This window comes from Boleophthalmus pectinirostris, unplaced genomic scaffold (assembly GCF_026225935.1).
Source record: "Boleophthalmus pectinirostris isolate CB_2022bp ecotype Guang Dong unplaced genomic scaffold, ASM2622593v1 HiC_scaffold_15, whole genome shotgun sequence".
NCBI lineage: Eukaryota > Metazoa > Chordata > Actinopteri > Gobiiformes > Gobiidae > Boleophthalmus > Boleophthalmus pectinirostris.
Genome location: NW_026571070.1, coordinates 9,092,159 through 9,111,965, shown reverse-complemented (window position 1 = coordinate 9,111,965; position 19,807 = coordinate 9,092,159). Strand labels below are relative to the sequence as shown.

At 38.6% G+C, this 19,807-nt stretch overlaps 1 protein-coding gene across 3 annotated transcripts in view; it reads right to left on the bottom strand.

Moving 5' to 3' along the window:
- The window catches only part of pld1b (phospholipase D1b), a 100,265-nt gene that overhangs the window by 7,419 nt on the left and 73,039 nt on the right, over positions 1–19,807 (bottom strand). For all 3 annotated transcript variants that reach the window (XM_055150927.1, XM_020922780.2, XM_020922781.2), the window contains exons 15-25: positions 18,526–18,745; positions 17,268–17,396; positions 16,136–16,254; positions 14,263–14,370; positions 13,285–13,395; positions 13,036–13,124; positions 11,124–11,237; positions 8,590–8,639; positions 4,060–4,194; positions 2,113–2,266; positions 460–577 (exon numbers count right to left, since the gene is read on the bottom strand). In XM_055150927.1, coding sequence (XP_055006902.1) covers positions 460–577; positions 2,113–2,266; positions 4,060–4,194; positions 8,590–8,639; positions 11,124–11,237; positions 13,036–13,124; positions 13,285–13,395; positions 14,263–14,370; positions 16,136–16,254; positions 17,268–17,396; positions 18,526–18,745 — 1,347 coding nt within the window. The remainder of the gene's footprint in view (positions 1–459; positions 578–2,112; positions 2,267–4,059; positions 4,195–8,589; positions 8,640–11,123; positions 11,238–13,035; positions 13,125–13,284; positions 13,396–14,262; positions 14,371–16,135; positions 16,255–17,267; positions 17,397–18,525; positions 18,746–19,807) is intronic.

The following is a 19,807-nucleotide window of genomic DNA, read 5'->3' as shown; positions in this document are numbered from 1 at the left end:
CGGCCTTAGTCCTGGTCTCAGTTCTGGTCCTGGTTTCAAGTCTTGGTCCTGGTCCCGGACCTGGTTTAGTCCTGTTTTAGTCCTGGTTCAGTCCATATGCGGCGCAAAAGTCACGGAAATGGGAAACTCTCATTATGTTTTTTTTTCCATTATTCATTTAAACACAAAATCGAAAAATTAAAAAAAATAATTGTTATCTGTTTTTTCATTTTGGTTTTGGAGACAAATAATGAAGAAATATATATATATATATATATATATATATATATATATATATATATATATATATTTTTTTTTTTCTTATTTTTTGGTTTTATATAAAAAACTAACTAACGAATGACACATGGATTCACTGGTGTAACAAAAAGTGTGTGGTTTAACTGTGGCTCAATCCGAATGACAGGAACACTGAAAACTGGACAAAATGTGAATAATTAATGCATGAAAATACGGCGGCACCTTCTGGTAGATGGTGGCGTTGCGGGCGCAGATGGACATCCAGACTTCTTTATAAAATGTGTCACTGATCGGGTCTGAAACATCGATGGACGAGTCAGCGTTCGCTCCAAGAATCGTCCTGAAGAAAGAAACAACATAAAACTCGTGAGCAGAAAAGGTAAGATTTTACAACACAGAAAAGTTAATTAAAGGTTTTCATAAATCATTTTCTGGGAAAGAGACCAGCTAGAGAACATACTAGAGTCCAAAACTAAGCAATGCATATTTATTAAGTTTGCAATTTTTGCCAGCATATCAAGATTGCCAAGCGTTTATTTGTCGTGCAAATCTATTTTAAAAAGCCACGACCAAATACACCTCAAAAGTTTGTCAGTATTTTTATCAATACATGCATCACAAATTTCGGACTTCCGGTCATTGCACAATACATACGGGGAAGGATTTTCTGAAAAAGTGAGCATCAAACCGCTAAGTTTGTTTTCCCAGTGGGATGCATCTATTGACAAAGTCGATCTTTTCAAGTCTTTTGAACCATATCACTTTTGTTTCTGGTTCTGATATTGTCATATTTTAGTTTTGGGATTTGGACATTGTAATTTTGTGGTTGTTGGATCCTAACAGCAGAAAACGGCTTGAGAAATGGGCCTTGGAAGTTTGCAGATTTCATAAATGCAAAAGGGAATCAGATGTGTGTGACTGCAAACCTCTGTTCAAACTGTTTCGCTTCCCAACGGAATTGAAAAATAGTGAAAGTCGAAGGCGATCGGCAGGATTCATCCACAGGAAGGACCAAAAAGGAAACCTTTGGCTGTCTAAGAGTTTACAGCGAACATTTTGTATGTGGAGCGCCATCAAAACAAAATCCCGTTTGTTAAGCGAGAGGTGCAGAAGACAAATGCACTTTCTTGTTCTTGTGGTTTTACAGCAACATCATGTCTTGGTCTCTTTGCAGTGGAAGGTGTTTCTTGGAGAACAGTTGGTGCCTTTCACTTTGGTGTTGACTTTTTAAATTCGTAACCAAGGTTGAGCGAGGGATCAGGATTTTGCTTTGTTGTCGCTCCACATACAAAATTTTCGCTGCAAACTCGGGATGATTTAGGCAGTCAAAGGTTTCCTTTTTGGTCCTTTCCTGTGGATCAATCCTGCCCATCACCTTCACCTTTCACTATTTTTCAATTCCATTGGGAAGAGAAACAGTTAGAACAGAGGTTTGCAGTCACGCAGATCTGATTCACTTTTGCATTTATAGAGTTCGCAAACTTCTGAAGCTAATTTTTCGAAACACACAATTACGATGTCCGAATCCCAAAGCTAAAATATGACAATATCAGAACCAGAAACAAAAGTGATATGGTTCAAAAGACTAGAAAAGATCGACTTTGTCAATAGACGCATCCCACTGGGAAAACAAACATGATGGTTTGATGCTCACTTTTTTGGAAAATCCTTCCCACTATCCATTGCGCAATGACCGGAAGTCTGAAATTTGTGATGCATGTATTCTTCTCAGTGCTTTTAAAATGTGAACTTTGAGCAGAAAACCATCATTAAAACACGAATGGCTAATAATTTTATGGTATTTTACTGACATGTTAATTATGAACAAGTAAAGTAAAATAAAGTAAAGTATCTTTCCCACATTGTCCTCTGTACCTGAAGCACTCCAGTCTGAGGGACAGGGCGTACTTCCCGGCCTGATACGGCGCTCCGTCCATCACAGAATCCGTCGTCTCCGAGTCCTCCACGATCACCGCCACCTCACTGTCCCGTTTACCCAACATGCTCCTGTCGTTTATGTTCGCCGAGCCTGGAAACAACGAGGAAATACTCCAATAATCCATTTAAAATGACCATCATTACTATTTATTCAAACAGTTTCTCTATATTAATTATCTGAGGATGAAATATCACATGTAACAAAATTAATTATCAAACTATGAAGGACTATTTCTGACAATATTAAATATATAATTGATGAAAGTATTAATAAATAGAGTAAAAAAAAAAAAGACTATAACAACTACAAACTACAGTGTGAATCATTCTCATGTGTTTTGGAAATGTATTAAAATTAAATCCTTTTGGGAAAATATTGCAACTGTAATGGAATAGATATTTGACCATAAAATCCAACAAAACAATATTCGAACTGAGGACTTTTATTGGTTTAAAGTGATGCTCTTGGCTTGTAAGAAAGTAAAAATGAGGAATTGGCTGAAGGATGACGCTTTGAAATTACAGGAATGGACAGATATAATGGAGGAAATCAAAGGGATGGAAAAAAATAATTTATTATTTGAGACTGAAAGCTGATAAATTTGAGAAGCGATGGTCAAAATGGTCTATTTACAAAGCTCAGATATTTTATTTTTCAGAATTTTTTTTGTAGAACTCCACAGATTGTTTGTTCTTTTATGTACGCTTGTTAAAATTTTGAAAAAGCACAAATAAAAAGTAAAAAGAAACATGACAAACTACTGAACCAGTAGGGGGCAGTGCAACATCAATTTAAAAATAATGTCCTTTGAAAACAACTGACTACAAATAAAGCAAATAAATAAATAAATACATAAACAGGGTATCTCCAGGTTTGACTACCCCAAATTTAAGAGTTTTTAAGACCTTTTTAAGACCACTAAATTAAAATTAAGAGCAACACTGCACCCATTATGTGAGTGAAAAACACCAGATCCAATTCTAATAATGACCATTACTCATTGCTTTAAATAACAAAAAAAATCTTAAATAAAATCTCATTCAGAACTCATTTATAGTCGTATGTGTTGCTTGTAAAATGTCCAAAAATAATTTATAATATAATATAATGGTATTGTTTGCGCATACTCCAAATTAGACGTTCACTCAGATTATGTGATTTCACATTGTTGTTTTTTTTCCTCCCTACATTTAAAAAATAATAATTTAAGTTTGAAAAAAATAAGACTTGGATAACATAATTTAAGATTTTTTAAGGTCTTAATTTAGGAACATGAAATTTGAGACCTGAAAACCCCGTGGCTACTCTGATAAATAAAATTAAAGTTAAAAAGTTTATTTGAAATTTGCATAGTGTTATTATGTCCTTGGGCAAGACACTTTGGTCAACTTGCCTGTGTGACTTTGGTTAGATTTTGTAAGATTTCTCTGTAGTTCCTGTTTTTTATTTAATCTCTTTTAGCTTTAAAATTATTCTTAATATCCTAATTATGCACATTTTGAAAACAGCTATTTTTAAATTATCTAAATATTCTATTAGTGAAGATAAAATTAAGTTAAAAGTGAAATAAAACATGAAACTTCTCAACTTTTTTTGCTTCTTAACTGCATATATAGTGTTTTAATGGCATTGTCTACTGTTCCTAGGCATTTTTGGCAATTTTAGAACAAAGCAGGTAGATTTGTAGCCCGTGTGGTGCCTCCAATGACCACTGTAATTTCAAGTACTACGTGATATCACACAACACTGCTCTGATTACAGCCCAGATGTGTTTCTGATGCAAACAGCTGGCTGCAGGGGCGCAGTTTGACCACACTGTTCTTAAACCTCCAGACTCCACCTTGAAATGTGGTTATGGGCGGAGTTTAAGTCTTTTCTCTCACCGATGATGACCGTGTTGTCGTCGGCGATGAGCATTTTGCTGTGGACGTAAATGAGCTCCGTCACCAGTTTCCCCTCGAGGTCGGCGTGAGTCCTGAGCCCCGCGATGGAAATGTAGTTCATCCAGTTATCTCCCACTGAAACCACACAAATAAAACTTTAATTAAGACTATATAAACTTCAAACTAGAGCTGTAAAATTAATCAAGTTTTCATTAAATCATCAGTTTTCCAAGGACACTTCACCACCTTGTGACGTCATGTGGTGATACAGGAAGGGCTCCACTGTGTTTTTAAATTCCACACACCTTCACTAGAATCATTTGGATAATTTCAACCCTGGAGTTGTCAAAGTGTCAAACTTTTACTGAACTAAAGGTAAATAAAAGGTACGGATGTAACAATAACTGAAATATTGTGATATCGTATCATCAAATTTTTCACAATAATATCGTGGACCATCACAATATATCGAATTACAAGTCTCTTTGCTTAAATTAAGAGTTATGGTACAGAACTACATAGACCATGATCCTTTGCTCCATTTCAGTGCAGACTACAAGAAGAAATAACAGTTCTAAACACTTTTAAGTCTTAGTTCTTTGGATTAAGTCTTGTCAAGGCATTTTAAGAAGAAAAAGTTGCATATTAACAGTTTTGTTAGCCTCCACAAAATAACACAGTAATGTTCGGCATTACAGGGAAAAAAAACTAATATTTTACTTGGTACAAATGTCAGTAAAGCGCGTCACAATGCTTTTTTAACCTGGACTGAAGTGGTGGGTTTTTCGTTTTTCTTCATACAAATCACTAAAATCACTGTGATATCAGCAGCGGTGAAACGACATTGTTATGGTTCCGAATGTCAGGATGTGCCCGAAGATGTGCCCGTGTAGACTGTCGGGTGACCGACGAAAGGACCGACGCAGAACTCCAAACTCCACGGGGCTAAACGCTGCCGACGCCTGATCGCGCTTTGCGAACACCTGATCCACGGGCTTGTTGTTCTCTCAGGGACAGTCCTAGATTCCAAGTCCTAGTCCAAGATTAGTCCTGGTTTACTTCTGGTTTAGTCCAGGTTTAGTCCAGGTTTAGTCCAGGTTTAGACCTGGTTTAGACCTGGCTTAGTCCTGGTTTAGACCTGGTTTAGACCTGATTTAGTCCTGGTTTAGACCTGGTTTAGACCTGGTTCAGACCTGATTTAGTCCTGGTTTACCTGGTTTAGTCCTGGTTTAGTCCTGGTTCAGTCCTGGTTTAGACCTGGTTCAGACCTGATTTAGTCCTGGTTTAGACCTGGTTTAGACCTGGTTCAGACCTGGTTTAGTCCTGGTTTAGTCCTGGTTCAGTCCTGGTTTAGACCTGGTTTAGACCTGGTTTAGACCTGATTTAGTCCTGGTTTAGACCTGGTTTAGACCTGGTTCAGACCTGGTTTACCTGGTTCCTGAGTCCTTTCAGACCTGGTTCAGACCTGTTTAGTCCTGGTTTAGACCTGGTTCAGACCTGATTTAGTCCTGGTTTAGACCTGGTTTAGACCTGGTTCAGACCTGGTTTAGTCCTGGTTTAGTCCTGGTTAGTCCTGGTTTAGACCTGGTTTAGACCTGGTTTAGACCTGATTTAGTCCTGGTTTAGACCTCGTTTAGACCTGGTTCAGACCTGGTTTAGACCTGGTTCAGACCTGATTTAGTCCTTTAGACCTGGTTCAGACCTGGTTTAGACCTGGTTCAGACCTGGTTTAGTCCTGGTTTAGACCTGGTTCAGACCTGGTTTAGTCCTGGTTCAGTCCTGGTTTAGACCTGGTTCAGTCAGAATACAGCGCAAAAGTTCGGCATCTTCACTGATTGTTATTTGACGATCAGCGACAGTTATTTTGGTGAGAGTAATTTAAAGTGCCGCAATATTCGAATAATGTTTTACATTTTAAACACTTTAATACTGTAATGTAACAAATTACTTTGAAATGACAGTAACAAGTCATAAATAATAACACATTACAGTTTTGAAGTAACTTGCCAAACAGTGATCGTGAAAATATCGTACCGAGAGATTTGGATATTGTTACATCCCTAATCGTGAGCCTCCCATGATATCGCAATAAATATCATACCGTGAGCTTCATACCGTGAAAATAAAAGGAGCTGTTAACTTAACTAGTTAACTACCGCTTCATGACATCACAAGGTGGAACAGAGCGTTTTGAGCTTCAGAGATATAGACTGACTAATAATAAAAGTTACTCAAACACGTGTGAATGAAACAAAACACAACTCCAGGTCTGTTTTTTAGGATTAAAGCTCCCAAAAGTCAATGTTGTGTAATATATAGGACCTTTAAAGATGCACTATGCAGCTTTTCTGACGAGAGAAGACTGAAATATGAACTGCCAAACTAATATTAGACTTTCAGAACACATTTGTCGAGCTCTAAACTACAGGGTTGCCAGGTTTTAAACACTACTATTTCTAACAAGCCAATAAAGTGATTGATTTGAAACATTAAGGCCAAATTGAGACGACATTACTTAATTATACGTCTAAGAAAACCTAAATAAACTCCTTCTTACAGATTAAAGACTATATAATTACCACTAACCCATGGACCCAGATGTTCCACAGCAGTTTAGATAGACCTGGGTTTGATAAATTAGGGTGAAACTCGAGATTATTGGTCATATTTTTTCCTTTTAAGTTATAAAAATAGTCTTGGGGTTTCACCAGTATTACAAGATACACACACAGGCCCCGTACGCACAAAATGGATCAGATTTGACCGTGGTAGTAATTTCATAGTTCACTGGAAGTTCGTCTGAAACCAGCTGCAGGTGTGGCTCGGTTTGGTACTGCACTTTTCAAAGTACTTTGCAAAGATACGAGGCGGTGTACTGGAGGAAGCGTAGATGACGATATCAAAGCTTGTACTAACTTCAAAAAACAATATAAAAATCAAATCTTACAGAAAAAACTAGAAGACTAGATACATTGTCTTCACAAGTAAACCATGACTATTAACTAAAAACAAGCTTTTCTTTACCACTTTCTTCTTTCTTTTATTTTGATCATAAATCAAAATCTATAAATTTTGTGCCGTCTTTATCATGATTATTAGTTTGTACGACCATAAATGAAAAATAAAAAAAAAAACTTAAATTTTTTCATTTATCATTAACATTTCATTTTGGTTTATTTTGTATTATCATAAACAGTAAACTTCTGTGCCTTCGTTAACATTATTATTACCGTATTTTTCGGACTATAAGTCGCATTTTTTTTTCATGGTTTGGGTGTTTCCTGTGACTTATACTCCGGAGCGACTTAAATATTAAAATTTTCAGACTGACAGCCGTGAGAGGCTCTAGTATTGTGTATCAGTTTTTTGCGCATGTCTCCTGCAGAAAATGCTGCTGTCCTGCTGCAAGTAGTGAAACATGCAGCAGAAAACGATAATCGAGCAGCAGAAAGAAAGTTTGGAGTGAGCGAGAAACTTGTGAAGGACTGGGGAAAGCGGAAATGGATAACACAAATTCACAGCAACTGGGAAGAATGCGCCATGCAACTTTCCTGGAAGTCACTGGACAAACTGGGTTGGACTGACAAAGCCTGGACTTCAGTAACAGCCCAAGTTGCACGGAGATGCTCAGAAGTGACACCGAGGATGAAGAATTCAATGGATTCTACAGATTTAGTGATTTGGAGTGAGATCGAGAGTTTGGTAAACTTATGTTATGTTGTTTATGCTATAGTTATCTAAATAATTGTTAATATGTTACGTTAACATATTAATGCCTATTCAGTCTGTTCTTTATTTTATTGTTTTTACTATAACTTGCCCTTCAAGATGAAATGTCGGTTCCTGGTCTCTGATTCTCTGAAGAGTGTGACTTATAGCCCGGTGCCACTTATATATTATATGTTTTTTCTTCTTCATTACACATTTTTTGGCTGGTGCGCCTTATAGTCCGAAAAATATGGTAGTTTGTACGACCATAAAGGAAAAAAAATGGCTTTAAAAAAATAAAGATAAGAACTAAGAAAAAAAGTGATTGTATTTGTGTTAGAAGGGTTAGTTTATGGAACAATCTGAGTGATAATTTAAAAAAAAAAGTCTAACACTGTAGAAGCCTTTAAAAAAACAGTATAAAGCGTTATGTTTAGAAAGATATAGAGCTCTAGAAAGAATGAATTATGCTTTACATTTTGTTTGTTTTAATTTATATTTTGTCTCTTATATTTACAGTAAGTCACAAGTAAAATTGTAAACACAAACTTGCTGTTCATATGCTCTTGGAATTCTGTTGTTGTTTAATAGTTTTTGGCTTTATAAGTACTTTTTACTTGAGCCTAAACCCTTTCGGTCATGAGCCATGCATTTTTAATTTCTGTTGTTTAAATATTTAATAATTGCTTAAACAAGAGGAACTCAAGAAGACGATATGAACCAAGATACAAACCACGACACAAAACCTTCACAGAATATGGGAAGTGTTAGAGAGTAAAATATGAATAGATTTGTATTTGTGGTTTCCTGTTTGGGACTTACTCTCTCTCTTCAGCTGTGAAATGATAGAGTGGTCTCCTCTGTTCATCGTTCTGAAGAAAAGAAAAGAAAAAAAAAATGACAAAGGTGAAACTGACGTGTGATCACATGTTTTTACACTGAACATGTCTGTGTGGAGAGTTTGCAGAGGGATGGTCCTCGTTTACAAACGGAACGAAAGATACAAGAGACAGAGAGAAAGAGGGAGGGAAGAGGAGAGAGGAGGAGGAGGAGAGGAGAGAAAGAGAGAGAAAGAGAGGAATGAGAGAGAAAGGGAACAGGAGAAGCGGAAGAAAGGGGGAGAAAGGGAGCAAGAGAGACACAGGGAAGAGGAGTGCGAGAGAGAGGGAAGAGGAGAGAGAGAGAAATAGAAGAGATGAGGAGAGACAGAGGGAAGAGGAGAGAGAGGAGGAGGAGAAGAGGAGAGAGGGAGAAAGAGGGGAGAGAGGAATAGAGGAGAAGAGAAAGAGGGGAGAGGAGATGAGGAGAGAGGGAGCAAGAGAGAGGGAAGAGGAGAGAGAAAGAGAGGAGAAGAGGGGAGAGAGATTGAGTGAGAGAAGAGGAGAGAGAAGAGAATAGAGAGAAGAGGAGAGAGGAGAGGGAGAGAGAGAGAGAGAAGAGAGAGAGAGGAGAGAAGAGAGGAGAGAGGGAGAAGAGAGAGAGAGAGAAAGAGAGGAGATGAGGAAAGAGGGAGCAGGAGAGAGAGGGAAGAGGAGAGAGAAAGAGAGGAGAAGAGGGGAGAGAGATTGAGTGAGAGAAGAGGAGAGAAAGAGGAATAGAGGAGAAGAGGAGATGAGGAAAGAGGGAGCAAGGAGAGAAAGGGAAGAGGAGAGCGAGGGAGTGAGAGGGAGAGGTGTAAGGGAGATGGGGATACAGAGATAAGTCGAAAGAGAGAGAGAGCTGATAGAGAAAAACAGAGAGAAGAGGGAATGAAGGACAGAAGAGAAAAGTCTGTGTGTGCGTGAGTGATAAAGTGAGAGAGAGAGAGATGGCGAGAAAGAGAGTGAAGAGAAAGAGTTAAAGGGGAATAGAAGAGAGAAAGGGAGATAGGCAGAAAGACAGAGACGGAGAGACGTAAATGATGAAGAGGAAGGGAAGGGTGAGAGTAGGCAGAGAAAGAAGAAGCAGAGAGAGAAAAATTAAAAATGAGGGAAAGAGAGAGATGTGTGTGGAAACAGGGGAAGAGAAAGAGTGAAGTGAGAGAAGGAGAGAGACAGAAAGAGAGAGAGAGAGGCATTTCTGCAATTCAAACCAGAGATAAACGGATTTACACAAGATAAGTGTGGAGCAGAGTGTTCTCCATAAAAGTTGAGCACTTCCTGTATCGATATGAGTCAAACAGGAGTTCAGTTCAAAAGTGTAAACACAAAACTATGACTTTAGATGACAAATTATTACAGACCGGATTCTAAAACCATAAAACATTCAGCACTTTAAAGAACTATTTTGCAAAGACAAATTTGTGTCTTCACCTAAAATAAATGCAGAAAGATAAAGAAAAAGTAGATATTTCTTTATGTAACAAAGTGGAATTGTTACTGTATTGAAATGAGAGTTTGTACTTCTATTCTGGAGGTAAAATATATGTTTAATTTTGAGAAACTGCTCAAAACTCTTTTATTTAGAACAGCTTTTAATGTTTGAACTAGGGATGGGCATTCGATGAAATTTTCTTAATCGATCGTCGGAAGAATTAACGATCGATTATCGATTAATCATTAACGTTTTTATATTAAAATGATCATCATTATTATTACTATCTGCACTACTAATCTGCATAAATAAATTCAACTTTACGACATATAAACCGTAACGACTCTAGAGCCACATCAGCCCGTTTGACATTATAATGTGTTTAATTCAGTTTTGCGCAACTCTCACAGAAATGAAACTTAAAACTGCATCGCTAATTTGCATAAACTCAGTGAAGATAAAACTACAGCTCTTGTGTCGCTGATGTGGTCAATTTCTGTCGGATTAAAAGACATGACTCAGTGGAATACAGGTTAGTGTGACCAGATTTGTGTTTGTCAAACCCGGGACACCGTACGGGGGGAGGGAGGTGGGGACTCGTCATCGACACTGCGCGACTCTCACCTGGACAAAACTTTTTCCCACTATACACTGTGCACATGGACTCACACTTGTCCCGAACGCAACGGAAAGCGTGGAATTTCTTGTACAAATCATCGTTAAATACACATTTGTGCTTCGGTACGTTGCAGACTGACCGACTGTTTGTGTCTCGCTCCTTCTGAGTGCAGAGAGACACATGTACGGACCTCCGTTTGGTCACGATACGCACAGCAACCTGCATTCGGTTTGTCGATTAAAATCAATGTAATCAATGAAATTCTTAATGATCTAATCATGCCCATCCCTAGTTTGAACTGCTTTTAAATCATACCTACAGTATATTTTGTCTGATTACCTTGTTTTTTTTAGATGTACTTTTTAATTGTATTCTTTCTTTGAGTGTTTAGGAAAGCGATATATAAATAAAATGTATGATTATTGTTATTATTTCAAACACAGACCTGTAGTTGAAGTGCATGATGGCCTGGATGGCGCTTCCTCCTCCGGTGCTGATGTCGCCCTCAAATCCGGGAAGCAGAGGAGTCACGATGTAAACGCGGTATTTCTTCTTTTCTCTGCGATAAGACAATCATTATTTATATTTCGTTTAACGCGTGTGAACTACAGAACAAAATAGATACAGTAAATAACATTTCTACAATATTATATCCATATTCCAGAGAGATAAGTCATAATGTCATAGTGTGGAACATGCAAAAGACAAAAGACGAGCCTTAAGATCCACTTTTATTCTCTCGTTTTTAACACCTTGAGAGTTGCGTGGCGCTCAGTTTCTTTTATTTATTTTTATGGTTTTATCTTTTTATTCATTGGTATTTTTTGTCTCATTTGATTTTACTAGTTGTATTGTCTTAACAAGAACAAGCGGAGTTAAATAGAGTTTTATTTTACATTTCCACAGTATTTTTTTTATGTATTGTGCAGTTTGGAAACGGTTTTGTTCATGAAATGTGCTATATAAATAAATTGGATTGGAATGAAGCAGGTACGGACCGTCCAACAGAAAAGTTACACAGTGCACCTTTAAAAACAAGAATAAAACATGAACGTCTAATCTTATGATGGCACCTCTTCTGTTGTTTTGTCTTTGTGTGAAACAGACAGTGACATCAGTTTGTGTACACTTGTGATCATCTTGAAGCACACGGTCATGAGCCACTGTTTAGACTCAGTTATTTCAATATTTGCTGTTCATTATGGAGCAAAATAAACACTCACAAAACACTGACTTAAGATGACCTGTTACCTGTGATCTCCTCGGCAAAAGGAGAAATTAAATGTGTCAACTGGACAAAAGTTTATCTCATCCAAGCTGCTTCTTCAGTTCTGGTTAGACGCTGGTGGACAATTCCTTATATCTGCCTGAAGGGAGGAGCTAACTACACTGAAACTACTCTGAAACTAACACACCTACTTGTTAACAGTTTCTTTTAGTTAGGCCTATTGAACTTGAGTGTTTGGTCATATTAACAGAATCATTCAGGGCCATAATGGAGCTTTCACACTTCTGGGCCTGGCCTGGCTATCCATATTGTTCTCTTTGCTTGTTTTGATTTAGGTTTGAAGATGTAGTTGTAAATAGGCGACAAATCACGTCTGAACCTCTTTATTAACAAAAATAGACTCTTTGACTCCCCTCTCAAACCAATTCTTTTCTCTGGCTACGATCTGTTAGTCTGTTTCATCAGCTGGTTTCACTTCGTGGAAACCGTCTGACCTCGCAGCATTAGGATTTGTTCGCTCGACAGTAGGAGGGTACTTTTTAAATTTAACCAATCGCTGCTGTTTGGTCGTGATGTATGTAATGCGCCAGATCCTGTAGGAAGAAGGGCAATAACATCTTTTCCTTTGATAAAATTCACCAAACATTCTCTTTGTTCCGGCTTTAAATCCTCGATCTTGGAAATCGTTGCCAACACAGAATGTCTGTCTTCATCAACATCCATCTCGACGCTTTGTTTACTGTTGTGCTGTTCCACAAAAAGGAACCCAGACAGGCACTTGAGTTTGACGTCATGGCTTCACAGCTCTTCACTGATTGGCCAGTGCGCGACTTCTTCTACAACTTCCGGGGTTCTTGAAACCGTCTAGTGTATTCTAATTCCTGACCTAGTCACTGGAGAGAAATGAAATTGAGCGGAGGCACTAGGTGGCACCAGCCTGACTAACGATCTGTACCTCACTGTCCTCAAAGTAGTGGTGGAGATGCACAGCAGACTGAGGTCCTGTGTTGCTCTCTCGTCTGTGTTGGTACATCCTCTTGTGAAGTGACTGTTTTATTTTTGCAATGTAGCGCCCACTGCAGTCTTAACTACTGTGATATCTACGGTTATCTGTGATCTCTGTGGTTACCTGTAAGCTTTGATGATGCGCTCGGCGATGGCGTCTCCGATTTTGTTGAACACGTGTCTGTTGTCTGCACAGCTGATGAAGAACTGGTTCTAAAAATATAACAAAGAAGAGAAGGTGGACTAAAGTAAATGAGGAGTTTGGTTAAAAAAAAAAAAAATCACATATTGTTGGATTACAAAACATAAAATTGCGTAAGATAAATGTCCATTATATTTCCACAAACCAGAAAAAACAGTATCTGATCTTTACCTCGACGTAGACGAAGTGTTGGCTGTTCTTGATGGTGTGGACGTAGGCGTTATGGATCGACTCTTCGTGATATTTGATTCCAGCCGACCAGTCTGCAGCCGACCGCAGGATCTGAGACAAAACATACAAGTTTAGTCTTATTCGTGTTAATTTTATATTTTTTCAAAAGAAACAGAAAACATACACCAAAATTCTTGTAGAGGCGCAAATGCAAGGAGCAGCAAGACAAAAGTGAAAAAATGCATAGCACACTCAGATGGCTGATGTCCAAAAGCTTTTACCGTTTTGGCAAAAAAAGCCTTCATCAGATATTTTTCTTGCTGTGGTCCAAAGCAAAAAAAATATCTGATGAAGACTTTTTTGCCGAAACGGTATTTTGTAAATAAAAAAAGCTTTTGGACATCGGCCATCTGAGTGTGCTATGCATTTTTTTCCTTTTTTAATTTTATATTTTTTTTACATATTAGCATACACTTAATCAAAATTGGGACTAAACTTTGAGCTTAATGTGGATTAGACCTAGTACTAAACCAGGACTAGAACAGGACCAAACCAAGTCTAGACTAAACCAAACCAGGACAAATCAGAGCACATTAATTTAATAAAGTTTGTCCACAATATTCAAGGGTTTCATTTCATGTAATGGACGACATTTTGAGGATCATGACCACTCAAAATATTGAATAAAAGATATACATTTTTCCTCTCATAGGATTGTAAAACTGAAATAACTTAAAATGGACTAACCATGGACTAAACCTAGGACTAAACCAGGACAAGAACTGGACCAAACCAAGTCTACGCACATATCATTTAATCAATTCTGTCCACAGTTTTCAAAGGTTTCCGTTTCCGAATACAGGCGACATTTTAAGGACTTTGAGGACATTCTGGCGACATTTTGACAATTCAGAAGATGTAATATAGAAAATCACAATGTTTTTTTTCCCCCCAGAGTGATTATGAAACTCAAATGACCTGCACTTTGGCGTTCACACAGTTGGGGACCTGGTAGCGCAGTTCTCCCGCCGTCACATGCGACTTTGGAAGCAAACACGGATACGACCTGTACTTAGGCTTCACCAACTGAAAAACAAAACAAAAAAATACAGTTACAGTCAGTTAACACGTCATTTTTAAAACACTTACTCACACAACAATTATGATTAGACTAATAAAATAAATGACATGAACCTTCAGCGTTTAAATTACCAAAAAAAGTGTCTTGTGTGTAAATTGACCCTGCATTTTGGATGGATTTTTTTGTGTTGATGTTAAAAAGATACAGGGATTCCATTTTAAAACCCAGTGCTACTTATTTTTGTTTTGTACTTTTCAAACTGTTCTTCACAAACTTCCAAAAACTATGGGACATCAACGGCCAGAAGTGCCCCGCTATAGGTTTGTGGAAATTCCGGTTAATGGTTTTCTATCACAAAATATCTGTGGAAATGTCTCGCGTATTCTCCACCAGCTTCATAAATCTGCCCCATCACCAAATCTTCAACCAACAAGGTCGACAAAAGATAAATATTCTTCCATCAAGAATTTATCCACAACTATCAAGGTAAGAAAGACGAAAACGTAAAGGCGAGCGACTACTATTAGTGAACAACTGAGCAAAACTAATATTATGCAAGAGATGTACGATAACCAGACGTCTGTATTTACCCGGGACAGTCCCAGTTTTGAGTTTTGAGTGTCCCCTGTCCCAGCAGATTCATCCAAAACCACTGATTTGTTCAGTTTCATACAAGAAATGTCCCAGGTGTCCCTATTTTTGACCAGTCTAAAATCTGCCAACAGTAAAGAGAAGCACACACTGGTCATTTGTTTAGTTAAATAAAAAAGCTGCTTAAAAATGACCAAAACACAAAGAAAATGTGACTATACTGACTCACATTAATACTGAGTGCATAACAATTTTCCTTAGTAATTACTCACTCGTTTCACAATTTTATTATTACCAACCAACATAAACCAGAGAGGTCCCAGTTTTTTATTTTGAAAATCTGGTCAGCCTATAGAGATTAGGGCTGCGTATCATTAAGAATTTGCAAGTATGATACATATCTAAATACAGTGCACTTTCGGGTTGATACGATATATTTCAAATCGATTTGATACGGTTCAATAAAAAATAAAGGCTAAATCATTGCTGTGATACTAAAAGTCTTTGTTAAAACACTTCTTGCGCAAAATTCATATGAAACACAAACATCTTAATCATCAAAACAGTGAAAATGTCAAATTTGTTGAGTTTTCTTCCTCTAAACAAGCAACAAAACTGTAACCAAATAATTTAGTAAAATACACCAAAAAATACTCTTGGTGATATATCGATACAGCAGCCCATGATATTGACATTAAACAACACAATATATCGATATTTCGGTATTTTTGCACACACCTACTAGAGATGTCTCGCATTCGAACTACACAAATCCATCAATTTATGCTAATATCAACTTCATGAAATCATTTTTTTAATTTTAATTGTAGAATCAAACTGAGTGAATGAGTTGCTTCTGTTTTATCTATTACCATGACGTTAGTTTTGCTCAGTAGTTCTCTAATTCTACTCGTTGTTCACCTTTAAGTTTTCGTCTTTCTTACCTCGATAGTTGACCTTGTTGGTTGAAAATGTGGAGATGGGGCAGATTTATGAAGCTGGTGGAGAATATGCGAGACATTTCCACAGACATTTTGCCACAGAAAACCATTAACCGTAAGTTTTGCAAATCAGCGTGGCACTTCTGTTGTGAAAAACGTCTATTTCCCACAGGTCCCATCCCGCCAAACCAAGTCATAACAAAAACATGAAAGCCTGTCATGAGCGTTGACGTCTGACCTTGGTGAAGTTCCAGCGTTGGATAAAATGTCGGGCCACGTCTCGCGCCGCTTTCCCGTGAACCACAGACGCGATGTCGTGCCACGGCATTCTGGGAGTCGTGTGTCTGTCAATAAAGTCTGCAGGTAACCATGGAAACACAAATCAACCTGTCATTCTTTATACAAACACAGTATTTCTCAATGCAGGGATGTAAGTAAGGCCCAGTCCACACTAGTACGTATTTGAGTCATTTTCGTTGTGGATGCAGTGTTCGTCCACACTAATCCTGATTGAAATGTGATTGAAATCTGTGAATTAATGTCAAAATATACCTGTGACAAAAAAAAAAACGGCTACAGAGACGGAACGATCTGGTGCCACCAGCTCCCACGAATTCATCTGAGTACAGATCTGATCCGACACTGTGTGGACGCCTGAAAACGCTGATACGCTGATGTAGGTCTGTGTGCCGCAAAGTAATTCACCGCCAAAACTCTAGGAGGCTAGAATATATGTCCATTCATATATACGGTCTGTGTGTACGACCTGCAGACGTATAATCTCTGAAAAGTTTAACATGAACCATCTCCAACACGATAGAAGCACAGAACAGACTCACCATCAGCAGAACACCCCTCTGTCACAGAAAGAACACTCATATTCCACTGAGTCGTGTCCTTTAGTCCGACAGAAGCTGAACCACATCAGCGCACAATAACGAGCTGTTTTTTTGAGCGCTCAGTTTATGCAAATTAGTCATGCGGTTTTAAGTTTAGTTTCTGTAAAACGTAAACAAATATGCTCAAAGCTGTGTGGATAGGGAAGACTTGCGGACACAGAAACGACGTGTCTGAACGCAGATCGTTTCCGATACGGTGATTCGGTGATTCGTTTCAGTGTAAACATAGCCTTAAGAATTTGCGGATTTTATGAGTTACCGCCAGAAATAAAATGGGTAATTTGATAAAACAAGCTAAAATAGTACAAAATGAGAACTAACACTAAGGTCGACAAAAAAGGAATACATTTGTGTCTAAATAAGTACAAAAAATACATATAAAAACTGTAAGAACTGGAGGAGACCTTGTAGCTGCTCTGGTCTCTGGTCTGAAAAGCTGTCTACATATTTCCCAGTGTCCTTGAACGTTACCGTCAAAGGGCTTGTCCAGTTGGATCCAGTCTTTGTAGACGAAGTTGCAGTAATCTTTTCCGTGCCAAAATCTGGTGTTTCCAAACAGCTCTCCAACTCCTGTCTGAAGACTCCGTACCGAGTTACTCCCTAAAATACACAAAATGAAAAAGCATGTCAGTGTTTATCATCCATGCATTAACATTTTACGCAAAGCAGACAATTTCTCATCAGAATTTATACAGAAACAAGAATTATTCTGAGCAAGAGAAACTATCTGAACACATTTCACTCCACCACCACTGCAGGCAGGGATATCTCAACAAAACCAGGTCTAAACCAGGACTAAACCAGGTCTAAATCAGGATTAAACCAGGTCTAAACCAAGATTAAACCAGGTCTAAACCAGGTCTAAACCAAGACTCAACCAAGACTAAACCAGGTCTAAACTCAGAATAAACCAGGTCTAAATCAGGTCTAAACCAAGACTAAACCAGATCTAAAGTAGAGCAAAACCAGGACTGTCCAGGACTAAACCAGAACTAAATAAGGACTAAACTAGCAATGGCTAGTCCAGTACTAAAGGAGAACTAACCCAGGACTAATCCTAGCCTAAACCAGAACTAAACCAAGACTAACACAAACTATTCCAGAACTAAACCAGAGCTAAACTAGGACTAAACCAGGACTAAACCAGAGATAAACCAAGACTGGCCAAGATTAAACCTGAAACTAAACCAGGACTAAACTGGGAAAGGCCAGTACTAAAGGAGAACAAACCCAGGACTAACCCAAGACTAAACTAGGACTAAATGTAGTCTAATTTACTAAATCCCTATCACCGTCTTTGTGAGTGAATCTGTGTTTCTGTAGATGCTGAACCAGAACTAGTCCAGGACTAACCCAGGACTAAACCACTTCTAAACCAGGTCTAAACCAGGTCTAAACTAGGTCAAACCCAGGGCTAACACAAGACTAAACCAGCGCTCAAACAGGACTAAACTCGAGCTAAACCAGGGCTATCCAGGACTAAACCAGACCGAAACCAGGACTAAACTAAGAATGGCCAGCCTAGTATTAAAGGAGAACTAACCCAGGACTAGACCAGGACTAGACCAGGACAGAATGGACTAAACATGGTCTAACTTAGACGGTGAGTTGCTGTCTGTGAATGTTTCTGCAGATGCTGAACATGAACAAACCCAGGACTAAACCAGGAGTAAACCAAGACTAAACCAGGACTAAACATGGTCTTAAGTGTGTATTTTGTAAAACTCACTCTCTGGCTCTACGTCTGAGTCCGTGTCGCTGTCGCTGTCTCGGTCTCTGTGGGTGAATCCGTGTTTCTGCAGATGTTTCCTGATGCTGAAGCGGGTTCTTCGGTGTCTCCCCTGTCCCTTCAGTTTGGGCTGGTCCGCCGAGTCCACCGTGAAGATCCCTCTGCCGTTACTGTGAGCCGCGGCGTCTCCCGTGGACGAAAGAGCAGTCGCCGCCGCAGCCTGGAGGGAAACACAGAGCAAGGCCAGACTGAATACAACACAGGAGTAACAGGTTTAAGCCAGATGCCCTTCCAGTACATTTATATAGCTTGTGAATCACTGTAAACCGTATTCTACAGCCTATAGAGATTCCATAATGATTTGGTTTGTGATGAGTTTAATTATGATATTGTTTTGAAATGTTCCACAGTCTAGCATTAAACTTATTAAGTGACACCACAAGGCCAAGTTACGGGTCGTGTCTGGGTAACATCATAAGTCACCTGCAGCATTCCATGGAAATAGAAAGTTCTGCTGTGTCCTTGTGCCACTCGGATCTTGGATATGACATCACGTCAACACTTCAACCATTTTATTATGTTTAGTCTGTCCGAATTGGAGAAAAAAAAAAAGGATGCCAACCGTAAATCTGTTGTTGCTTTAGAACTGACTACCAGGCGCTCCAAAAGAAGTCTGTGCTTCAACTACACAACCTCGAGGAAGAATTCAGTATAAATAATATAATTCAGTATAATTAGTGAAGTCAAAGTGTTGGTGTCACGTGATAGTCGATCATTTTGGCACGTTACCGAGCAGGAAATGGGCTAAAACTTTAAGCAGTAGACAACAGGCAGTAATAGGCGAGTTTCATTGTTGACAAAAGCGCGCGTTGCATGCTGGGAATTATTTTGGTCGGCGGCAATAAACACTAATTCAACATGATGGACGGAGCGAGAAAGCACGTAAAGGGTATTGATCCCGGTTATTTATCCACTCTAACGGCAGAGGACCCAAGACAATTTGACCAGAAATTGGTCATAAGCATCGATGGAGCCAAATCACCCTTTTCAACCCCGACAAAAGGTGGACCAAACCAAATTTCTGGTCAGAATCGCCAACTACCTGGACAAATATTCACTTGCGGCGATATCCACAATGACTTGGTGGAAACTCCTGGGCCATTCACAGCAGAAAAGATGAAAACCTCCAAGAGTCTCGATGTGTTGTTGAACTTGTTGGAGTCCACGGTTTGTTAGGATCTTCTACGTTTGCTCTGCGGATGTTTGAAAGCCGTTTAATTCA